Raw genomic sequence first — 19,966 nt, 5'->3', positions numbered from 1 at the left:
CCAATCTTCAGCCAATTCGAATCACACCACATGGTCCCAAGAAATGGATGAGCAACTGGATGCAAGTGAAGGCTATGGGGCCTGACAACATTCTAGCTGAGATCTGTGTTCCAAATAAAGCCATGTCCCTAGCCAAGCTGTTCTAATGCAGCTACAAAATTAGCATATATCCAAGTGCGCAAAATTGCTCAGGTATGTTTTGTCCACAAATCCAATCTAGTCACTAATTACTACCCCAATCAACTCTCAACCATCAGCAAAGTGATGAAATGCGCCATCAACACTGCTAACAAGCAGCACTTGCTCACAAATAACCAGCAATGAACATCTCCAATAAGCGAGTGTCTAACCACCTCCCCTGACATTCAACAACATTACCGTCACTGAATCCCCCACCATCAACATCCTAGGGTCACTATCAATCAGAAACTTAAAACGGATCAGCTGCATACATACTGTGTCTACAAGGGCAGGCCAGAGGCTGGGTATTCTGCAACAAGTGACTCACCCCAATCTCCCAAAGCCCGTCCACCATCCACAAGACACAAGTCAGGGCTGTGATAAAACAGTCTCCAATTGCTTGGATGAGTGGAGCTCTAAAACACGCAAGATGCTCGACAGAATCACAGAATTGTTATGGTGTAGGTGGTGGTCATTCGGCCCACCGTGTCTGCACCGGCTCTGAGCATTTTATCTTAGTGCTCGTCTCCTGCCTTTTCCCCTGTAACCCTGCACATTGTTCCTATTTAAATAATCTTCCAATTCCCTCAAATGCCTCAATCAAACCTGCCTCCACCACACTTCCAGACAGTGCATTCCAAACCCTAACTACTCGCTGTGTGAAAAAGTTATTTTTCACCTTGCATTTGCTTCTTTTGCAAAACAGTTTAAAACTGTGCCCTCTGGTTCTCGATCTATTTACAAGCAGGAACAGTTTCTCCCTATCTACTCTGCCCTCATGATTTTGAAAACTTCTATCAAGTCTCCTCTCAGCCTTCTCCTCTCCAAGCAAAACAGTCCCAACTGCTCCAAACTTTCCTCATAACTGAAGCGTTTTATCCCTGGAACCATTCTCATAAACCTCTTCTGAGCTCTCTCCATTGCAGTCACATCCTTATCATCATCTCGGAAAAAGCAGCCCATTTAACCCAGACCCCAGTCACCACTTAAAACATTCACTCCTTCCACTATCCATGCACCTTAACTGTAGCAACCACCAGCTACAAGATGCACTGCAGAAACTCACTACGGCTTCTTCAACTGCAGCTCCCACCCCACAACCTCCACCATCCAGAAGGGCAAAGGCAGTAGGGACATGGGAATACCACAAACTTCAAGTTCCTCTACAAGTTTCTCCTTGCCCTGATTTGAAAATATTTCACCATTCCTGAGTCAAAATCCCAGAAATCCCTCCCTAACAATACTGAGGGGGTACCTACACCACATGGACTGCAGCGGTTCAAATGGTTCACCAGCACCTTTGAGGGCAATTAGGGCTGGGCAATAAATAGCTAGATGTAGAGCTGTGTCATGTTCTGTAAGGATACGTATTGCTAACATGCATCACAGGGCTGATATAATCAGTAACATTACTGATCAGCTGCTGCCTTAAACCTACCTCCACCTCACTCTAGGTATGCTACAATGCAGAGGTATTATAGATGTGATGGAATGCTCTCCACTTGCCTGGATGAGCGCAGCTCTAACAAAATTCAAGAAGCTCAGTACCATCCAAAGCAAAACAGCCCACTGGACTGGCACTCCAACCACCACCTTCAATAGCCACTCTTTCCATCACCAATACACAATGGCAGCAGTGTGTACCATCTACAAGATGCATTGCAACAACTCCCAAAGGCTCTTTCGACAGCATCTTCCAAACCTGCAACCTCTACCACCTAGAACGACAAGGGCAGCAGATGCATGGGAACACCACCACCTGCAAGTTCCCCTCCAAGCCACACACCACCCTGACCTGGAACTATAATCGCTGTTCCTTCAATGTCACTGGGTCAAAGCCTGGACCTTCCTTCCTAACAGTACTGTGGGTGTAATTATGACACATGGACTTCAGCAGTTCAGGAAGGTATCTCATCACCACCTTCTCAAGGGCAATTAGAAATCAGAATAAATGCTGGCCTGGCAAACAATGCCTACTTTCTGTGAAGAAATAATTATATTGCAATTAATAAGAATACCACCCTTCCCACTAAGACTTGCATAGGCACAGGAATAAGACATTTAGCTCCTGAACTTTCCTCACTGTCACAGGTTCACAAACCTGGAACTCCCTTACAAACAGCACTACAGGTGTACTTACACCAGAGGCACTACAGCGGTTAAGAGCAGCAGCTCACCACCCCCTTCTCAAAGGTAATTAGGGATGGATAACAAATGCTGACCTTGCGAGCAACACTTACATTCCAGGAACAAACAAAATGAAATCATGGCTGATCTGTGGCCCAACTTAATATACTTGCTTTTGTTCCATATCTCTTAATACCTAGATAATTGAAATTAACCTCAAATGAAATTAATTGACCCAGCATTAACTGCTGTTTGCAGGCAAAGAGAAAGGAAGACTTAGATTTGTATAAATCTTCAAATGCTTTACAGCCAATGAAGTACTTTTGAAGTGTATGCACACAGCAATTACAGCAATGTGATAATGACCAGAAAACATTTTTTTTGTGATGTTGATTGAGGCATAAATATTGGGCAGGACACTGGAGATAACTCTTCTGACTTCTTCTAAATGTTCCATGCGAACTTATACATCCACCTGAGCAGCCAGATAGGACCCCGGTTTAACATCTCAACCAACCTCCAACATTGCAGTGCACTCTCAGTACCGCACTGGAGTGTCAGCCTTGATTTTTCTGGAGAGGTACATGAACCCAGAACCTTGTCACTCAAAGGCAAGAGTGCTACCAACTGAGCCATGCCTGACACTAAGATAGTTCCAAACTTTTATCACCCATCCCTAGTTGCCCTTCAGAAGGTGATGGTGAGCTGCCTTCTTGAACCGCTGCAGTTCATGTGGTGTAGGTACACCCACAGTGCTATTAGGAAGGAAATTCCAGGATTTTGACCCAGCAACACTGGAGGGACAGCGATATATTTTGAAGTCAGGATGGTGAGCGACTTGGAGAGGAACTTCCAGGCGATGGTGTTTCCATCTATCTGCTGCCCTTGTCCTTCTAGAATGTAGTGGTTGTGAGTTTGGAAGGTGCTGCCTGAAGAGCCTTGGTCAATTCCTGCAGTGCATCCTGTAGATGGCACACACTGCTGCCACTGTGCATCAGTGGTGGAGGGAGTGAATGTTTGTGGATGTGGTGCCAATCAAGTGGGCTGCTTTGTCCTGGATGGTGTCAAGCTTCTTGAGTGTTGTGGGAGATGCACTCACCCAGACAAGTGCAGAGTATTCCATCACACTCCCACACCTCGTAGATGGTGGACAGGCTTTAGGGAGTCAGGTGGTGAGTTACTCATCACAGGATTTCTAGCCTCTGACCTGCTCTTTTAGCCACAATATTTATATGACTAGTCCAGTTCAGTTTCTGCTCAATGGTAACCACCAGGATGTTGATAGTGGGCAGATTCAGCAATGGTAATGCCATCAAACATCAAGGGGCGATGGTTATATTCTCTCTTAATGGAGATGGTCATTGCCTGGCACTTGTGTGGTGCGAATGTTACTTGTCACTTGTCAGTCCAGGCCTGGATATTGTCCAGGTCTTGCTGCACTTAGGCATGGACTGCTTCAGTTAGTAAATAGTGAACAGTTGAGGCCCCAACATAGATCCATGTGGGACACCAGTAGTCACATCCTGCCAATTAGAGTGCAGGTCCACCATCTCTACACAATTCTCCTGTCATTCAGTCAATTTCCTGACCAAGTCATTAATTTATCCTCAATTGCATAAACTTAAACTTTAGCTAAATCTCTTCAGAGGAACTTTATGGAAGATGTTCTGTTAAGTCCATATAAATAACATCTAAAGACATCGTTGTGACTGCTTTAGTCACCTCATGCAGCTCCACTTCAGCAGTCAAACAGGGGTCCATGTGGTGGGAATGCAACTACATTTACCTGCAGACTTCATATCTCCTTTTCTTTCATTTTCCCCTGTCACGTCTTAGCCTCTCTTCCTTCAGAAGAATACTAGCCATGAGTTGAGATCCTCTATATCTTTTCAAGAATTTTCTGCTACTTCCTTCTAATCGCATCCTTTGAAATTTCACCAATTTATCATTTTCTACTCCCATTGAGTTCACTGTCTATACTAAACTAAATGTACAGTTGAAGCTTTGAACTGACCCACTAAAATCAAGTACTATTAGCACTTTTGCACTAGTTCTCAACTTCTCAACTATTTAAAAACTTACATTGCTGCACAAAAAAAAATCTCCATTTTATCTTAGGACATTTGTATTCAGTTGCTTTCAAATTACAATCAGGACTGGTCACGGATCTTCCTTGATAACTAATCCGCAAGGTAGCTAGTATTTCCAAGGCATTGAGGACAACTCTCAAAGTGGATTTTCATGAAGCACCAGGAGACAATGTGCTGCAGGTGCCAAAAAGGGAGCGGCTATAAATTAATGACTGGAAACTTCAAGTAATTTTGATCAAATGTGTGTACACAATCCTACCAAACCAGCAGGCTTTAGCACATTGCAGAACCTCAATCCACATGTGCTCTAAAATAGCAACTCAGGTGATAATAGAAGCCCTCTGCTAAGAATAAAAACACAATAACTCATTTTTAATTGGCAGATTGGACACTAAATTTAAAATATTTGTATTTCTAACATTAATCCAATTAAGAAAAATCACATAAGGGGGTTCTATTTTAATCAGATGTTTATCTCATTTTTTTTTGTTAGAACTAAATCATTAAATCCTTGAATGAATTATTAATACCCTTACTTGAAAACAGAGGGAGGTCTGCCATTTTTGTGCTTCACAAAGATGCCTTCCAAACATGCGCCTATAAGTAGATCATTTCCTTGGCTATCCTGTAGGCATTAAAAAAAGATCAGAAGTATGCAGTGGCTTATAGACAATAGAGATTTTACAGATCACATTATGCTTGAAATATATCTAATCAGGAATTAGTGCAATGTTATAGCATCATAGCCGCATGGGAAAAGGAAAAATAAGAAATAGCAATCTTCACAAATGTATACAAATTGTTCTCTGGCCTTTGTTCCAGTTGGTAAGTGGTGTTGTGCTTAAAAGTAGATTTTTTTTTCCTTTGTTTACTTGCTCTGTCTCAAAATCTTTATTCTTCTCCCTTTGGAAGCTCATTCCCTGTCTCACTGACAGTTTTGTTCACAATTTCTTCTCCCAATCAAACTGTTATGACCTTATACACTGCAGACTTGTACTACTTCTAGCCAGGTTACTATGTCACAATGCAGTCAGTTTTTCTCAATCACACAGTTTAAGCAATGAAATGAGGAATTCAGCTACAGCTACAAACCAATTCTGATTTAATTATTTACTTGCAACACTGTCTCACATAATAAACAGAGATAAAAGCAATCATTGGTGGGATTTTTGATAAATGTTATGAGAACAAAAGAAAGCTGCGAGTAGAGCCATTTGCTGTGAAGAAAAGATTGTTCTTTTGGTCCAGCGAGCATTTCATAATCTCATCCAGTATTCAACAAACCTTTACAAGCAATACAGAATATGAACTTCTGTGAGCAATCATCTCATTTAAATCATCAACATGGTTTATTTTATCAAGAATTTACTGGGAAAGCGGCAAACATTTCTACTTTTTGAAGTTGAAATCCGTTGTGCAAGTTTCACTACTGTACTGTATTAACATCCCATTTAGGCATATGTATTTCTTTATCTATTAATAAATCTGGACAAGTAGCTTTTAAGACAGTTGCCCTGGACCATGTGTTTTATTTTGCCTTCTGAGAAAATAGAATAAAGTAGTAGATATTTCATGCACTTGCCAGCTTGCAATTTACCACAATTTGGCTTGAATTGTTAACATGTGCTAATTCTCACATGTCAGCATTTAAAGATGCAGGTTTCAGCTCATAAGAGTGATGGATCAGTTGGTGCAAATGACAATCCAGTCACTGGCACAAATAAGATACTGGGGAAAAGTGTAAACTGCAACAATGAAATTAAACTTGGTAATAATGCAACATAAACAAATGTTAGGCAGTAAATTTAATTTGCAGATATAATTAAAAATAAATTAAAGGCATTATATTTTCACCTACAGTGCACCAAACGTATGAAACTCTGCGTTGGGAGCATCAAGGCAAAAGAATTATCCTTAAGTTTTATCTACACTATATTCACAACAAATGTGGGGGTTTGTTTGGCGGGGGGGGGGGGGGCGTTGCGGGGAAGGAGGGGCGCGGGTGGGTAATTGGGGGTGGGGCAAGTCAGGTTGGGTTGGGTCAGGTGGTGGCAGCCAGCCGGTCAGGTCAGTTGGGGGCAGGTGGGGTCAGGGGATCAAGGAAGGAGTTGGGGAGGGTCCTCTGTCTAACACTTCCTGGTAACTATCCAGGAAGTAAATCAGAACTGTTCAAAGTCTCCGACTCTAACTCAGTTGGTGGGGAGCAGGCGAATTGCTCATTAGAAGTTCAAACTTCCTGGGCACTTCACATGCAGTCAGTGTGTCGGGACTTCCGCAAGGGTCCCAACGTGCATCTTAGGGGGTGTCCAACAATCCAGAGACCAGGAAACCCGTCCCATTGTTTTTGTAAGTCCCGAATTCCTACTTTGCCAAGTTATTTACATTTGATTTTTTTTAATGTAAAAACTTCAAATTAGTAGACCATATTAATAATTGTTTTTAAAAAGTCCAGCCATTACCATTAATGCATAAAGTGAGTCAATCTTGATGTGGCCACATTAAATTGTATTTATTATTATAAGCATCAAAAAATAACCAGAATTCAGTTGCATACATATGCTGATACACCAAAGCTCTGCTTCAGTAATGGGAATAGATTTATGCATGTTTTTGGTAGTTATTTTTGACTTTGTAATAGAATGGAATATTCCAAAGAACATCTTTCAGCATAGCACAGTTTTTAACTTCACTAACACACTGCTTTGCATATATGCTCATACACTCACTCATTTCATGTCTTGTAATGCAACTAAGATCAGTTAGATCACAGATGATAACATTAAATTATTAGCCAGAATAGGCTGTGACTATGTGGTCGGTAGAGGAAACCATTTGCTGCGTAGGATTTTTCCATAAATTAAATGCTATAAAACAACGTTATTTTGCCCATTCACGTTAATGTTTTCCTACTTTCAGCAATGAAAAATTATCACCCACCATCGTTATATAATGCAAATTCTATTAGTACTTAAATGAATGTAAATTCATATTTACAGTTAAGCTTGTTCAATTAGCCCATTTTCACTTTGAACAAGTTTTCTTAGAAAGTATGGTTACTGTATTTTTTTAAAAATCAAAGCCTTCTTTGTAACAAGTATGTTTAAAATATTTCATATCCTTCTTGGTTTCTTAATCTTATTTGCAACATTTCTTATTTCATACCTTGGCTGTATAGTTTTCGTGGCCATACCCTTCCATTTTCACTACCTCCTGAAGAAACAATAACTCTGTCTCAGAGGGAGTAAGGCCTCTAAAAATAGAGTAAAAACAAATATTATGTATGTTAAAAAGCTTCAATTTAGCACATAATACAGCAAGATGAAATTTCACAAACACCCAGAATATTATGACAATTAAAATGGAATAAGCTATGAACATATTAACAAGGAGGAGTGGGCCATTCAGACCCTCGAGCCTGCTGCACCATTTAACAAGATCATGACTGATCTGATAGTAACCTGAAATCTGCATCCCACCTATCGCCGATAAAGTATCACACCCTTGCTTACTAAGAATCCATCCACTTCTGCCTTAAAAATATTTAAAGACTCTGCTTCCGCTACCTTATCAGGAAGGGAGTTCCAAAGACTCATGACCCTCAGTGAAACAATTTTACCTCAGCGCTGTTTTATAGTTCTAGATTCTAAAGTTCTAGATTCTCCCACAAGAGGAAACATCCTCTGTCAAGACATCTCTGGATCTTATATGTTTCAATCAAGTTGCCTCTTATTCTTCTAAACTCCAGTGGATACAAGCCTAGTCTGTCCAACCTTTCCTCATAAGACAACCCATCCATTCCAGGTATTAGCCAGGTAACCTTACTCTGAACTGCTTCCAACTCACTTACATCCATTCTTAAATAAGGAGACCAATACTGTATTCCAAAAGTAGTCTCATTAGTGCCCTGTAAAACTGAAGCATAACCGCTTTTATATTCTTTTGTATTAGATTCCCCTTGCAATAAATGATAACATTCTATTAGCGTTCCTAATTACTTGCTGTGTTTGCACACTAGCCTTTTGTGATTTATGCGTTAGGAGACCCAGATCCCTTTGCACCTCAGAGCTCTGCAATCTCTCACCTTTTAGATAGTCAGCTTATCTTTTATTCTTCCTGACAAAATGGACAATTTCACATTTTCCCATATTATACTCCATCTGCCAGATCTTTGCCCATTCACTTAACCTATCTATATGTTTGTAGCCTCTTTATGTCCTCTTCACAGCTTACTTTCCAACCAATCTTTGTGTCATCAGCAAATTTGACAACCATCCCTTCATCTAAGCCATTTATAACAATTGTAAACAGTAGAGGTCCCAGCACTGATCCCTGTGGCACACCATTCGTTACATCTTGCCAACCCGAAAAAGACCCATTTATGCTTCCTGCTAGCCAGCCAATCTTTTATCCATGCCAATATATTACCCCCTATACCATGAGCTTTTATTTTCTGCAATAACCTTAGATTTCCAGAAGGCACTTGAGAAAGTGCCACATCTAAGTATAGTACATCCACTGGTTCCCATTTATCCACAGCACATGTTACTTCCTTAAAGAACTCCAATAAGTTGGTTAAACATGATTTCCCTTTCACAAAACCATGTTGACTCTGCCTGATGACCTTATGCTTATCCAAATGCCCTGCTATAACTTCTTTAATAATAGCTTCTAACATTTTCCCTACAAGAGATATTAAGCTAACTGGCCTGTAATTTCCCAATTTCTGTCTCCCACTTTTTGAATAATCGAGTTACATTTCCTATCTTCCAATCTAATAGCTCCTTCCCCAAATCTTGGAAAATTAAAACCCATGCATCAACTATCTCACTAGCCACTTCTTTTAAGGCCCTAGGATGAAGTCCATCAGAACCCAGGCTCTTGTCAGCCTGCAGCTCCAACAATTTACTCAGTACTTCTCTGGTGACTGTAATTTGCCTGACTTCCTTCCCCGTTTCCATTTCCTGGTTTATAGCTGCTTCTGGGATGTTACTTTTAACCTCTGTAGTGAAAACTGATGCAAAATACCCATTCATTTATCTGCCATCTCCTTGTTTTCCATCATCAATTCTCCAGACTCACTTTCTATAGGACCAACACTCACTTTGTTAATCGTTTTCTTTTTTAATTTATAAAAACTCTTACTATGTTATTATATTTCTGGCTAGCTTTCCCTCATACCCTAATTTTTCCCTCCTAATTAGTGTTTTTGTCATCCTTTGCTGTTTCTTATATTCTGTCCAATCTTCTGGCCTTCAACCTATCTTTGCACAATTATATGCTTTTTCTTCAAGTCTGATACTATCTTTAACCTTTATGGTTAACCATGATGGTGTATCCATCTCTTGGACTTTTACTTACTCATTGTAATGTATTTGTTCTGCTCATTCTGAAATATCCCCATAAGTATTAGCCACTGCATCTCTATTGACCGCAACCTAATTTGCCAATTCACTTTCACCAGCTCAACTTTCATGCCCTCGTAATTGCTCTTATTTAAATTTAAAAACTTTGTCTCAGACTTAGTCTCCCTTCCTCAAACTGAACGTAAAATTCAAACATATTACGGTCGCTGCTACATAGGGGCGCCTTCACTATGAGATTAATTACTTCAAGCTCATTGTGCAGTACCAGGTCTAGTACCTGCTCTCTGGTTGGCTCCAGAACATGCAGTTCTAAGAAACTATCCCGAAAACATTCAATGTACTCCTCATCTAGGCTAACTTTGCCCATCTGACTTTTCCAGTCTCTCTCCCTTGATAACGCTGTGCCTTTCTGACAAGCTCCAGTTATTTCTTCCTTTATGTTCAACCCTACAAAAGGGACAAAAGAAATCAATTTGTTCATCTCACTCACTCTTCAAATTTTAAAAAAAACTTTAAATCTCTACATTTAAAAATATTTTTTTCTTTTGCTAGAAGTCACACTGACTTGACCCTTGTCATTTTCATTCTTACTATTTAAGTACAAAGTTCTTTGCTGTTATCCATACCTTAATTTAAGTAAATTAATTGACACAGATCAATGTTGTACCACTTTTTTTTTTAAAAATGAGATTAATATTTTCTCCTGTTCCTTTCTTCCCTGAGCTGAACAACAACTGTAATCAAAGCAAACAATGGCAAGATCTTGGACATCAGACATGCTGTGAGAAACTGGTTTAGGGTACATAAACACAGCATAAAATATATTGCTCCATTCCAATTTTTCCCTGATTTGGTCTCTATTAAATACATTCCCACACAACACAGTTGAGGTCAGGATCTTTGTTGCATGAGCAGATAAATGCATAAGCCACTGTTCTTTGGAATCCTTCAGCAGCATAATGGGAGGGTGGGGAAAGTCAGTATTGAATATATACTTCACCTGAATTTACGATGTAATGACGCAACTTTCTGCGTTGCTTCTTGAAGCATCCGCTCATCTTGAATCCAATTCTTTGCAGGGGCAGGGAGGTGGTTGGGGGCAGGATAATAGGTAAGATATAAAACAAAATAGTCTTATTGAGTAATGGAAGTTAAACGAGATAACTACTCGTATTTCTTGACAAATAACATTTAATCAATCATTTGGCTTCAATTCATTATCACAGGACGAACAAATAAACTTTTATTACTTACCCTTTAACAAAATGATATTCACATGCTACATTAGATAATCTCTACACTGTCCTAGGCAGTGAAATGAAATAAAGTTGATTTGAATATTTTCAATTTTCTTTTCATTTACTTACAACTGCACTTTCAAATTCCCAATTATTTAGTCTTTAGCCCTCCATTCAGCAAAACATTTCTGCAGCTATTGATTTGTTCAACCACACACTGCCCTCCAGCTTTGATGCCCTCGTCCCCATTAAACCATTACTCTCTCTCATCATAGCTATTCCTCCCTGCTCAGTGCTCAATACTGCTTCCTCAAGTCCATGGGTCACGAAAGGGTATGGCGGACAACTGGATTAGCCATCCACCACCAGATCTGGCTGGACCACATAACACACTATTGGGTCCTGGACATTTGCTAAAACTGCTCTATAGATAATCTGCACTTCTTTCCTCTACTGCAGTCTTCCTAAATCCCATTCCCATCCACTTCACCTCCACAAATCAGTGCGAGGAGCTCATAGAGTTCTTTGCCATAAGATCAAGACCATTAAATCAGCTGCCTTTGCTATTCCTTACCCTAGCCCTGAAGTCACATCTTTCTCTAATTTCTCTCCCATCTCCCTCGTGCCCTCTCTGAGCTCATCTGCTATTAAATACATTCCCACACAACATAGTTGAGAGATCAGGATCTTTGTTGCATGAGCGAATTAATACAAATGCCATTGTTCTGTGGAATCCTTCAGCAGCACAATGGAAGGGTGGGAAAGATCAACATAGAATATATACTTCACCTGAATTTACGATCCAGTGAAGCAAAAGCAGTTGACTGGATGGTCTTGATCCTATGATGAAGAAGTTTATAAGCTCCTTGCACTTTTGTTGGAAGTAAGGGTGGAGGGAAAAGGGATTTAGGAAGACTGTTTGCAGTACAGAAAAGAAGTGGGGGTTATCTAGAGAGCAGTTTTAGCAAACAAGTGGGACCCAATAGCATTTTAAGCGGTCCAGCCAAATCTGATGGTGGACGAGCTCATCTTGAGCACAAGACCCACCTTCTATTCCCTCGATTCTATTACCACTAAACGAAACCAGGCAACTTAATCTCCTAGTCCCTATGTTAGCCTATGTTAATGGTTCTCTTCCTTTAGCTATTGTCCATTTCTTTAAATCTGTCATCATCACCCCTCTCAAAAAAAAAACCCGTGACCCCACTGTGCCTCCAATCTCCCTTTCCTCTCCAAAGCTCTTGACTATACTGTTGCCTCCTAAATCCACTCTCAGCTTTCCTGGAAATCTAAGCTTATCCTTTGATAATCCATATGACTGTGAGAAAGGTAAACCATCCCTCATGCTTCTTGATCTTTCTGCAGCCTTTGACACAACTGAACACACCACCCTCTTCTAACGCCATTTCAACTGGGTGGGACTGCTCTCACCTAGTTCCATTTTAATCCATCTAACTGTAGCCAGAGAATCAATTGCAATGGCTTCTCTTCCTGCTCTTACACCGTTACCTCTGGTGTCCCCTAAGGATCTATCCTTGGTCCCTTCCTATTTCTCACCTACATCTTTCCCCTCAGTGACATCATTGAAAAGCATAGCATTGGCGACACCCCAGCTCGACCTTGCCAACTCTTTTGACTCTTCCACTGTTGCTAAACTATCAGACTGTTTATCTGAAATCCTGTACTGGATGTGCAGAAATTCCTCTAATTGAAACATTGCAATGACCAAAGAAATTTTTTGTGCCCCCCACTCCAATATTCTGTTACCTAACAACCAACTTTATCCCTGTCACATTTGACCTCAAAACAAGCTGCTGAGCTCATACTTGCACCTTCATTAAGACTACCTACTTCAACCTGTGTAACATTGCCTGACTTCATCTCTTTCTCTACTCATTTCATCTCATGCCTTTGTTATCCTGACAGCTGGGTGGTTCCCCCACATTTTACACCCCCATAAACCTGGTCATCCAAAAATCTGCAACTTGTGTTGCAACTCGCACCAAGTCCTGTTCAGCTCTTACACCTCTGTGCTCACTAGCCTACTGGTGAAGCAATGGGCTGGATTTTATGGTTTCTAGCAAGCTGAGGGAGGCAGAACAGGGATTGTGCAGTCCGCTCACTCCCGCCATCTCAGCACGGTGAATCAAGTGTCAGACAGCCAATAAGCAACTGCCCTGCGGGAAGGTGGCCAATATGCATGGGTGGGGGTGCTCCACACCAAAGTGGGTATCAAGGGCGGGATATCAGATGAGAGAGGGGTTATGCCATGAAACAGAAGTCAGTCAAGGCTACCAATTTAAAGGCCCACTGCCCTCACACTCTCATTTGTTATGGCAACCGAAAAACAGTGAATAACTAAAGTTTAATAACATCTGAACGCTGCCACCTTCACCAGCAGACTTTGCTGCTACACGCAGCCATGGTCCCAATTGCAGCCTCATCACCTGCTCTTATGCCGCTTCCTCATACCTGGTGTAAATCATTCCTAAACTTTTCTCCCGGCTGACTGAAAAATGGAGGGGCAATGAAAAACTGCAGTCAATTGGGTCTTTAACAAGCTCAATAGCTTGCCAAATTGATTTTTCCAAAATGGCGGGCAAACTTACAATTTAGGCGCCGCTCGCCTTCTGTAATATCAGAGACTGGTATATAATTATCAGATTGCTAACCTGACTTCATCACGCCATATTTTACATAAACCGCCTGATTTACAGCCCAAATTCCTGATTTTAAAATTTTCATCACTGTTCATGAAAAATCCTACCGTGGCCTTGTGCACCCCAGCATCCAGCATTTCTGTAATCCCCTCCAGGCGCACAACCCTCTGAGACATCGGAGCTTCTCTAATTCTGGTCTCTTAAGCATCCTTTACTTTAACTGTCCACCATTGGTGGTCTGGGCCCTAAACTACAGAATACGCTCCCTATACATTTCCATCTCTTTTCCTCACTTTTCTCCTTTAAGACATTCCTTAAAACCTACTTCTTTGACCAACAACCTGACCTAATAACTCGTGGCTCGTCATCATACGTAGTTTTATAATGCTCCTGTGAAACACCTTTGGACTTTTTATGATGTTAAAAATGCTATACAAATATGCGTTATTAAATATTCACCAACACAGACATTGGATCACTGTCTGGGATAAGCCAGGATTGGATAGAAAGAGTACTTCCTACTTTCTAACACTTAGCAAATGTTTGCTTAAAAAAACATTAATGCTTAAACTTTAAGCATTTAAAAGTTTCTGCAACATATGACACTTAACAGAACTTACAACTGGAAAAAGATCACACTTGTATAGGAAGTCTTGGGATTCATACTGATCATAGTCTCCAAAATCAGCTGAAAAAAAAGCACAGAAGATTCAGTTATTCAAGCAGAATAAAACCTGGAGGTATGTCGATAAGCAAGGGCTTGAAATCCATTTCATCATTCAATAAAAGATTAGAACCAAGATATGGTACATCAATAAAACTTCTGAGATTATATTTTACATTACACCTTACTCAGTGGTATTAATACAAGCAACAAAAAGCAAATGGTGATTGAATAAAACAGAGTAGAGTGATGGCACATGAAGCTTGTATTAATGTTGAAAACAAAACAAATATTTTGGTACTGACACCTGAACCGATACCTAATGTTATTTGAATAGGTAGTTCTCAGCTATTAAAAAAAAGCCAATCTATTAAGCATGGTCATGCATAAGTTTTAGTTTCTTGGGGGTGGGGGAGGGTGGGTGTGTGCTGCAGAAAAGTAAGAGAGATAACATGCACGGTTAGGCAAAAACGTTTCAGAATTTTCAATAAGAACATAATAACTGGTGAGTCCAACACTTATCTGACTTCTTAGAAATCTGTTGAATTATTGTAACTTGTTGAGAGTGAGATGTTTGTGCTAGTGAGTGAAAGTGAAGATAAAAATGTCTTGGTGATTCTCAGCTCACCAATTATTGACAAATTTGTGCAGGTTTTAAAAAAAAATCACAATATTCATGAGATAGATCAGAGGCAATACTTGCAAATTCTTTAAAACAATTAGCTTAATTTTAGACATTAGCTTAGGTGACAAAACTTTGGTTATTGCCAGTTAGCTGCACAAAAAATATCGGTATAGGGTGATCATTTTTCAAAAAATTATCACTTGATTAAACTTTTAAGATTAAAGGTGTTCCAAGTAGATGCCTACGTATGCAAATCAAATGGTAATACTGATCAAATCACAAGAGAATTTGAGTACAGGAGTAAAGGTGTCTTGTTTCAACTGTATAGAACTTTGGTTAGACCACACCTGGAGTACTGTATAGTTTTGGTCTTCTTACCTAAGAAAGGATATACTTACCATAGAGGAGTGCAATGGAGGTTCACCAGACTGATTCCTGATATGGCAGGATTGTCCTTTGAGGAGACTGGGTTTGTATTCTCTACAGTTTAGAAGAATGAGAGGTGATCTCATTGAAACTTACAAAATTCTTAAGGGGCTAGACAGGATAGATGCAGAAAGGATGTTTCCCCTGGCTGGGGTCTAGAATAAAGAGCCACAATCTCAGTCTTAAATGCTTGTCCCTTATTCTGAGATGAGGAGGAATTTCTTCACTCAGAGGGTGGTGAATCTTTGGGATTCTCTACCCCAAAGGGCTGTGAAAGCTCAGTTAGTCAGTCATTGAGATCAATAGATTTCTAGATACTAAAGACATCAACAGATATGGGGATAACTTGGGAAAATGGCATTGAGGTAGACATTGAGTTGGATGGCAGAGCAGGCTCTGGGGCTGAATGGCCTACTTCTGCTCCTATGTTTCTATGATTAACAAACAAGTTCATTTAGGAAAAATAAACCAGAAATACAAGTCAGTTAGAGATCAAGCAAAATAAATACCCCTTTAATCTAGAATTACTGCAGATATAAAAGGTTACTACTTCAACATCCCACAATACAACTTTCCAGGATATTAAACCAAGAATGAGCACTCATTGGGTAGCCTATCTAATATTAGCAGCAATTTCTCAGAAGGACGTAGTACAGATAGCATTCAGATTGTAGGAAATATTCATGTTTATTCATTTAACTGGTTTTCTTTTTAAAAAACCCTACTCATTCTGAATGTAATACACATTAGATGATTCTGGGACTATAACACATATTAGTTATCAGCCATCCATGATAATACCCAGAACCCAAACATGCATTAAAATGTCTCTATTCATACCTATATTACAAATTTAATCGTTTCATTTGGGTTTGGTACAACATGTATGCAGCAAGTTTACATTGCAGCATTTACTTAACACCATGAACATTAAAAAGACATTTTAAAAAGGCACAGGTCAGAAAAACAGCTGCTGTGCCAAAGGAAAAATTAAAGTGGTGATCAACAACTATAAAAGGAGAGGTTTGGGGGGTGTGGGGTAGTAATACTGAAGTGGTTACAGGGATAGCAAGGGGCAAGATCGTGAAAAGATTTAAACAAGAGGATGAGCCAGGTCTGGGACAGAGGTGAGCAATGTTACAGGTATGGATATAGGTATTACTTAAGATAGACTGGATATGAGGTTAGAACCATGATATGGTTACAGCACAGAAGGAGCCCATTTAGCCCACCATGTCATGCTGGCTCTCTGCAAGAGCAACTCTGCTAGGTCCCCTCTCTCACCCTTTCATGTAGCCCATCAATTTTCTTTACTTCAGGTGCTTATTCAATTCTCCTTTGAAAACCACTGAAATTGCTCCTCCTTCAATTAAGTATTTTTTGCTCTAGGTTGCTCCTTGTCCTTTTCCATAACTTTATGATACTACAATTACTGTTTCCTAAATGTTCCCCTACTGACACCTGATCCACCACATTCCTCAGAACCAGATCTAACAATGCATCATTCCTCACTGGACCAGAAACATACTGATTAATAAAATTCTCCTTTTCAGAAATTCTTCCTCCTCTCTGCCCTTTACATTATTACTAATCAAGTCCATATTAGGATAATTAGTCTCCTATTATCACCACTCTACAGGTTTTGCACCTTTAAATTTCTTACATATTTGCATAGAATACACCTAGTGCAACAGCACCTTGAATGTTTAACTCTTAACTAAATAGATTTTGTCCTTGGCCCCTCCAGAACATGTGCTCTTCTCCAGCACTGTAACATTCTCCTTAATTAGTACTGCCAAAGCTCTTCCTTCCTATCCTTCCTTATCTTTCCTGAACACCTTGTATCCAGGAATATTTAGCTCCCAGCCCTGCCCTTTTTTGTGCCAGGTCTCCATTATCACCACAACATCAGATTCCCATGTAACTCTCTGCACCTGCATCTTATCAGATTTATTTACTACGCATCGTACATGTACTGTAAACCTAACTTAGACCGTAATGCATTTTCCACTTAGTTTGGCCCCACATTACACCTTACCCATTTCTTATTTTACTACTATCTGCCTTTTCCAATCCTTCATGTGTCTAGTTAATGTATTCTAATACATCTTGGTGCATATCCTCCTGCCAAGTTAGTTTATTAAACTCTTCCCGATAGCAACAGGTACTGCCCTCCCGAAGTTTTTGGTCCAAGTTCATTTAAGTGCAACCTGCCCAGCCTGTACAGGTTCCCCCTGGTCCCAATGTCCCAGAAATCTAAAGCCCTCCTTCCTACATCTCTCCAGCCATGCATTCATCTGTTCTAGCCTTCTATTTCTGTACTCATTAGTGCATGGCACAAGGAGTAATTCAGAGATTATCATCTTTATGGTCCTCAGGGTTGGAAGCTCAGCCGAGTTGAATAGTATGTTTCTGTCTAAGACAATGGTTAGGGCACAGAGCTTGTGACAGGGTCAAAGATGATAGCTTTGGTCTTCTCATTATTTAACTGGAAAAAACCTGTGGCTCATTCAAGACACATGATAGACAAAGCTGTCCAAAAACAAATACAGAGGCAATGGACAGTTCAGCGGTTGTCAGTGTACATATGGAAACTGACCCTATCGCTGCAGGTGCTATCACCAAAGGGGCAACATATAGTTAAGAGATAGTAAAGGGGCATGGATAGAAATTTGGGGCTGTCCTTAGCAATGGTTAAGGGCCAGGAAGAGGTACTATGGCTATAATCAAATAGGTGAGAGTGAAACTAATTAAGGACAGTCCAGTGGGCTAGACATTAGAGAGATATTGGAGGAGGATAACGTGGTCAACCATATTAGAGGCTGATGAGAGATCAACAAGGATTAGAAGGATAATACATCATGGCCACAATCATAAAGAATCTTATCTGTGCTTTGGCTTATGACCTTCTGTGTTGTGGCAGGGGTGGAAGCTTAAGTGGAGATTGAAAAATGGAGTCGTGAGAAAGGTGGGCACACATTTGGGAGGTAACATGTCCAAAGACTATGGAGAAGAAAAGGTTTGGAGATTGGCCGATAGTTTACAAGTAGAGAAGGTTGACAGTGGGTTATTTTAAAGTGTGTAGAATTGATGGCAGTTTCAAAAGTGAGAAACACAATACCCAACTGAAGTGTGTAGAATTGATGGCAGTTTCAAAAGTGAAAAACACAATACCCAAGAAGGAACCATTTAAATGTTGGCAAACAGAGGGGGGGGAGGGAGGGAAGATAAGTACAGTAACCAAAAACAACACCAGCCCATTGATTTGAAGTATGGAAGATAAAATTAATTGGAAAGCCAGAACCGACTTTCATATTTGTCCTAAGAAACTGTATTAAGTTTACATGCCATTTGGACTTTGGAATCAATAGTACATTAACCAATTTATCTTTCCTTACCCTGTGCAGCTAGACCAGCAAGCTGAATTCCTTGTTCTAATGTGCAAGGTATGCGGCCTTCTAAAATATCTTTCTTCAGTTGTAGATAATACTGGTATCTGCAAAAACAAGTTGCATTGCTTGAAGCAATTAACCCTATACACAATTTTCTTCCCTAACTATAGCACAATGGTGAACAGGAATGTTAGCTGGCTTTTTTTTTGGTTCCCCAAGGGTATTCTGGACAATACTTTGACCCCCCACCACTGCACCAGCCGAGATCAGATAACTTAGAAGAATTTAAACCTGGATATGGATAACAACGTCTTACATAATTCTAATAACATTAGGAGATAGGCTGAATACCTAAGGACAACTTAACGTTTATGCCAAATTTAATAGTTAATTGCATGTGCACAAGTAAGGTAGCCAGGCATTCTGTTAGCCCAAGATTCAGGACTGAAGGACTTTTGAAATTTAGCAATTATTCAGTATTGAATCTTGGGCATGTAAATGCTGTACACAATATATTGAATTTCCTGCTTAATCAAACAAGGTTATGAGGTCTTCAATGATCAATTGTTGAAGTGTTAACTTAAAGACTACATTGACATTTTCTCCAAATGGCAAGCTAATACTGAGGTCTAACATTTCATACCTTGTAATCTCCTGCTGAAGTTGTAAAATACTTGGCACATAAAATACCACACCAAAATAAACTGTAGGTTCAATAGCATATTTATCTAGCTGCTTTTTCATGGGCTTTTCCAGATCCACCCATCGAAATTGATTCTGCTTATTGTAATACCAGAGACTGAAGTAAGTAATCTGTAGAAGAGGAAAAAACATTACTCAACAAACTTTGACCTACAGGACACCAGAAGCTAGAGAGCCCTCCATCCCTTCATTTTTATACTGACACTATGCCAAGTGAAAACAAAATGAACAATATTTTCAACTTAAGAAAAGAACTCTATTAAGCAGAATAAACTGTGTTAGCTAACATATATCATTCTACTTGAGTGAGAGTATAACTTTGTGGGGGCTGAGGGTTTTCTGGTGTTGATAGTCAGTGAAATTTAAAGCTTAATTATTCTTTACCTCCTTTTTTAAATGAGCATCAGATAAGACCCACACCAGTCTAACGCAAAGAGATGCCAAACTGTAAAAAGATTACAATTGTGATCACAAAAATAGGTTATTTGGTCAAAGATAT

The 19,966-nt window shown here is 39.9% G+C and overlaps 1 protein-coding gene across 3 annotated transcripts in view; it reads right to left on the bottom strand.

Moving 5' to 3' along the window:
* ptpn21 (protein tyrosine phosphatase non-receptor type 21) overlaps positions 1–19,966 on the bottom strand; it is an 86,775-nt gene that overhangs the window by 45,357 nt on the left and 21,452 nt on the right. For all 3 annotated transcript variants that reach the window (XM_041214521.1, XM_041214520.1, XM_041214522.1), the window contains 6 exons: positions 19,409–19,578; positions 18,772–18,869; positions 14,279–14,346; positions 10,761–10,831; positions 7,560–7,647; positions 4,934–5,022 (listed from right to left, as the gene is read on the bottom strand). In XM_041214521.1, the coding sequence (XP_041070455.1) occupies positions 4,934–5,022; positions 7,560–7,647; positions 10,761–10,831; positions 14,279–14,346; positions 18,772–18,869; positions 19,409–19,578 (584 nt within the window). The remainder of the gene's footprint in view (positions 1–4,933; positions 5,023–7,559; positions 7,648–10,760; positions 10,832–14,278; positions 14,347–18,771; positions 18,870–19,408; positions 19,579–19,966) is intronic.

This window comes from Carcharodon carcharias, chromosome 20 (genome assembly GCF_017639515.1).
Source record: "Carcharodon carcharias isolate sCarCar2 chromosome 20, sCarCar2.pri, whole genome shotgun sequence".
In the NCBI taxonomy this organism is placed as follows: domain Eukaryota; kingdom Metazoa; phylum Chordata; class Chondrichthyes; order Lamniformes; family Lamnidae; genus Carcharodon; species Carcharodon carcharias.
Note: the sequence above shows the minus strand (reverse complement) of the source record. Positions and strands in the feature narration are given on the sequence as shown.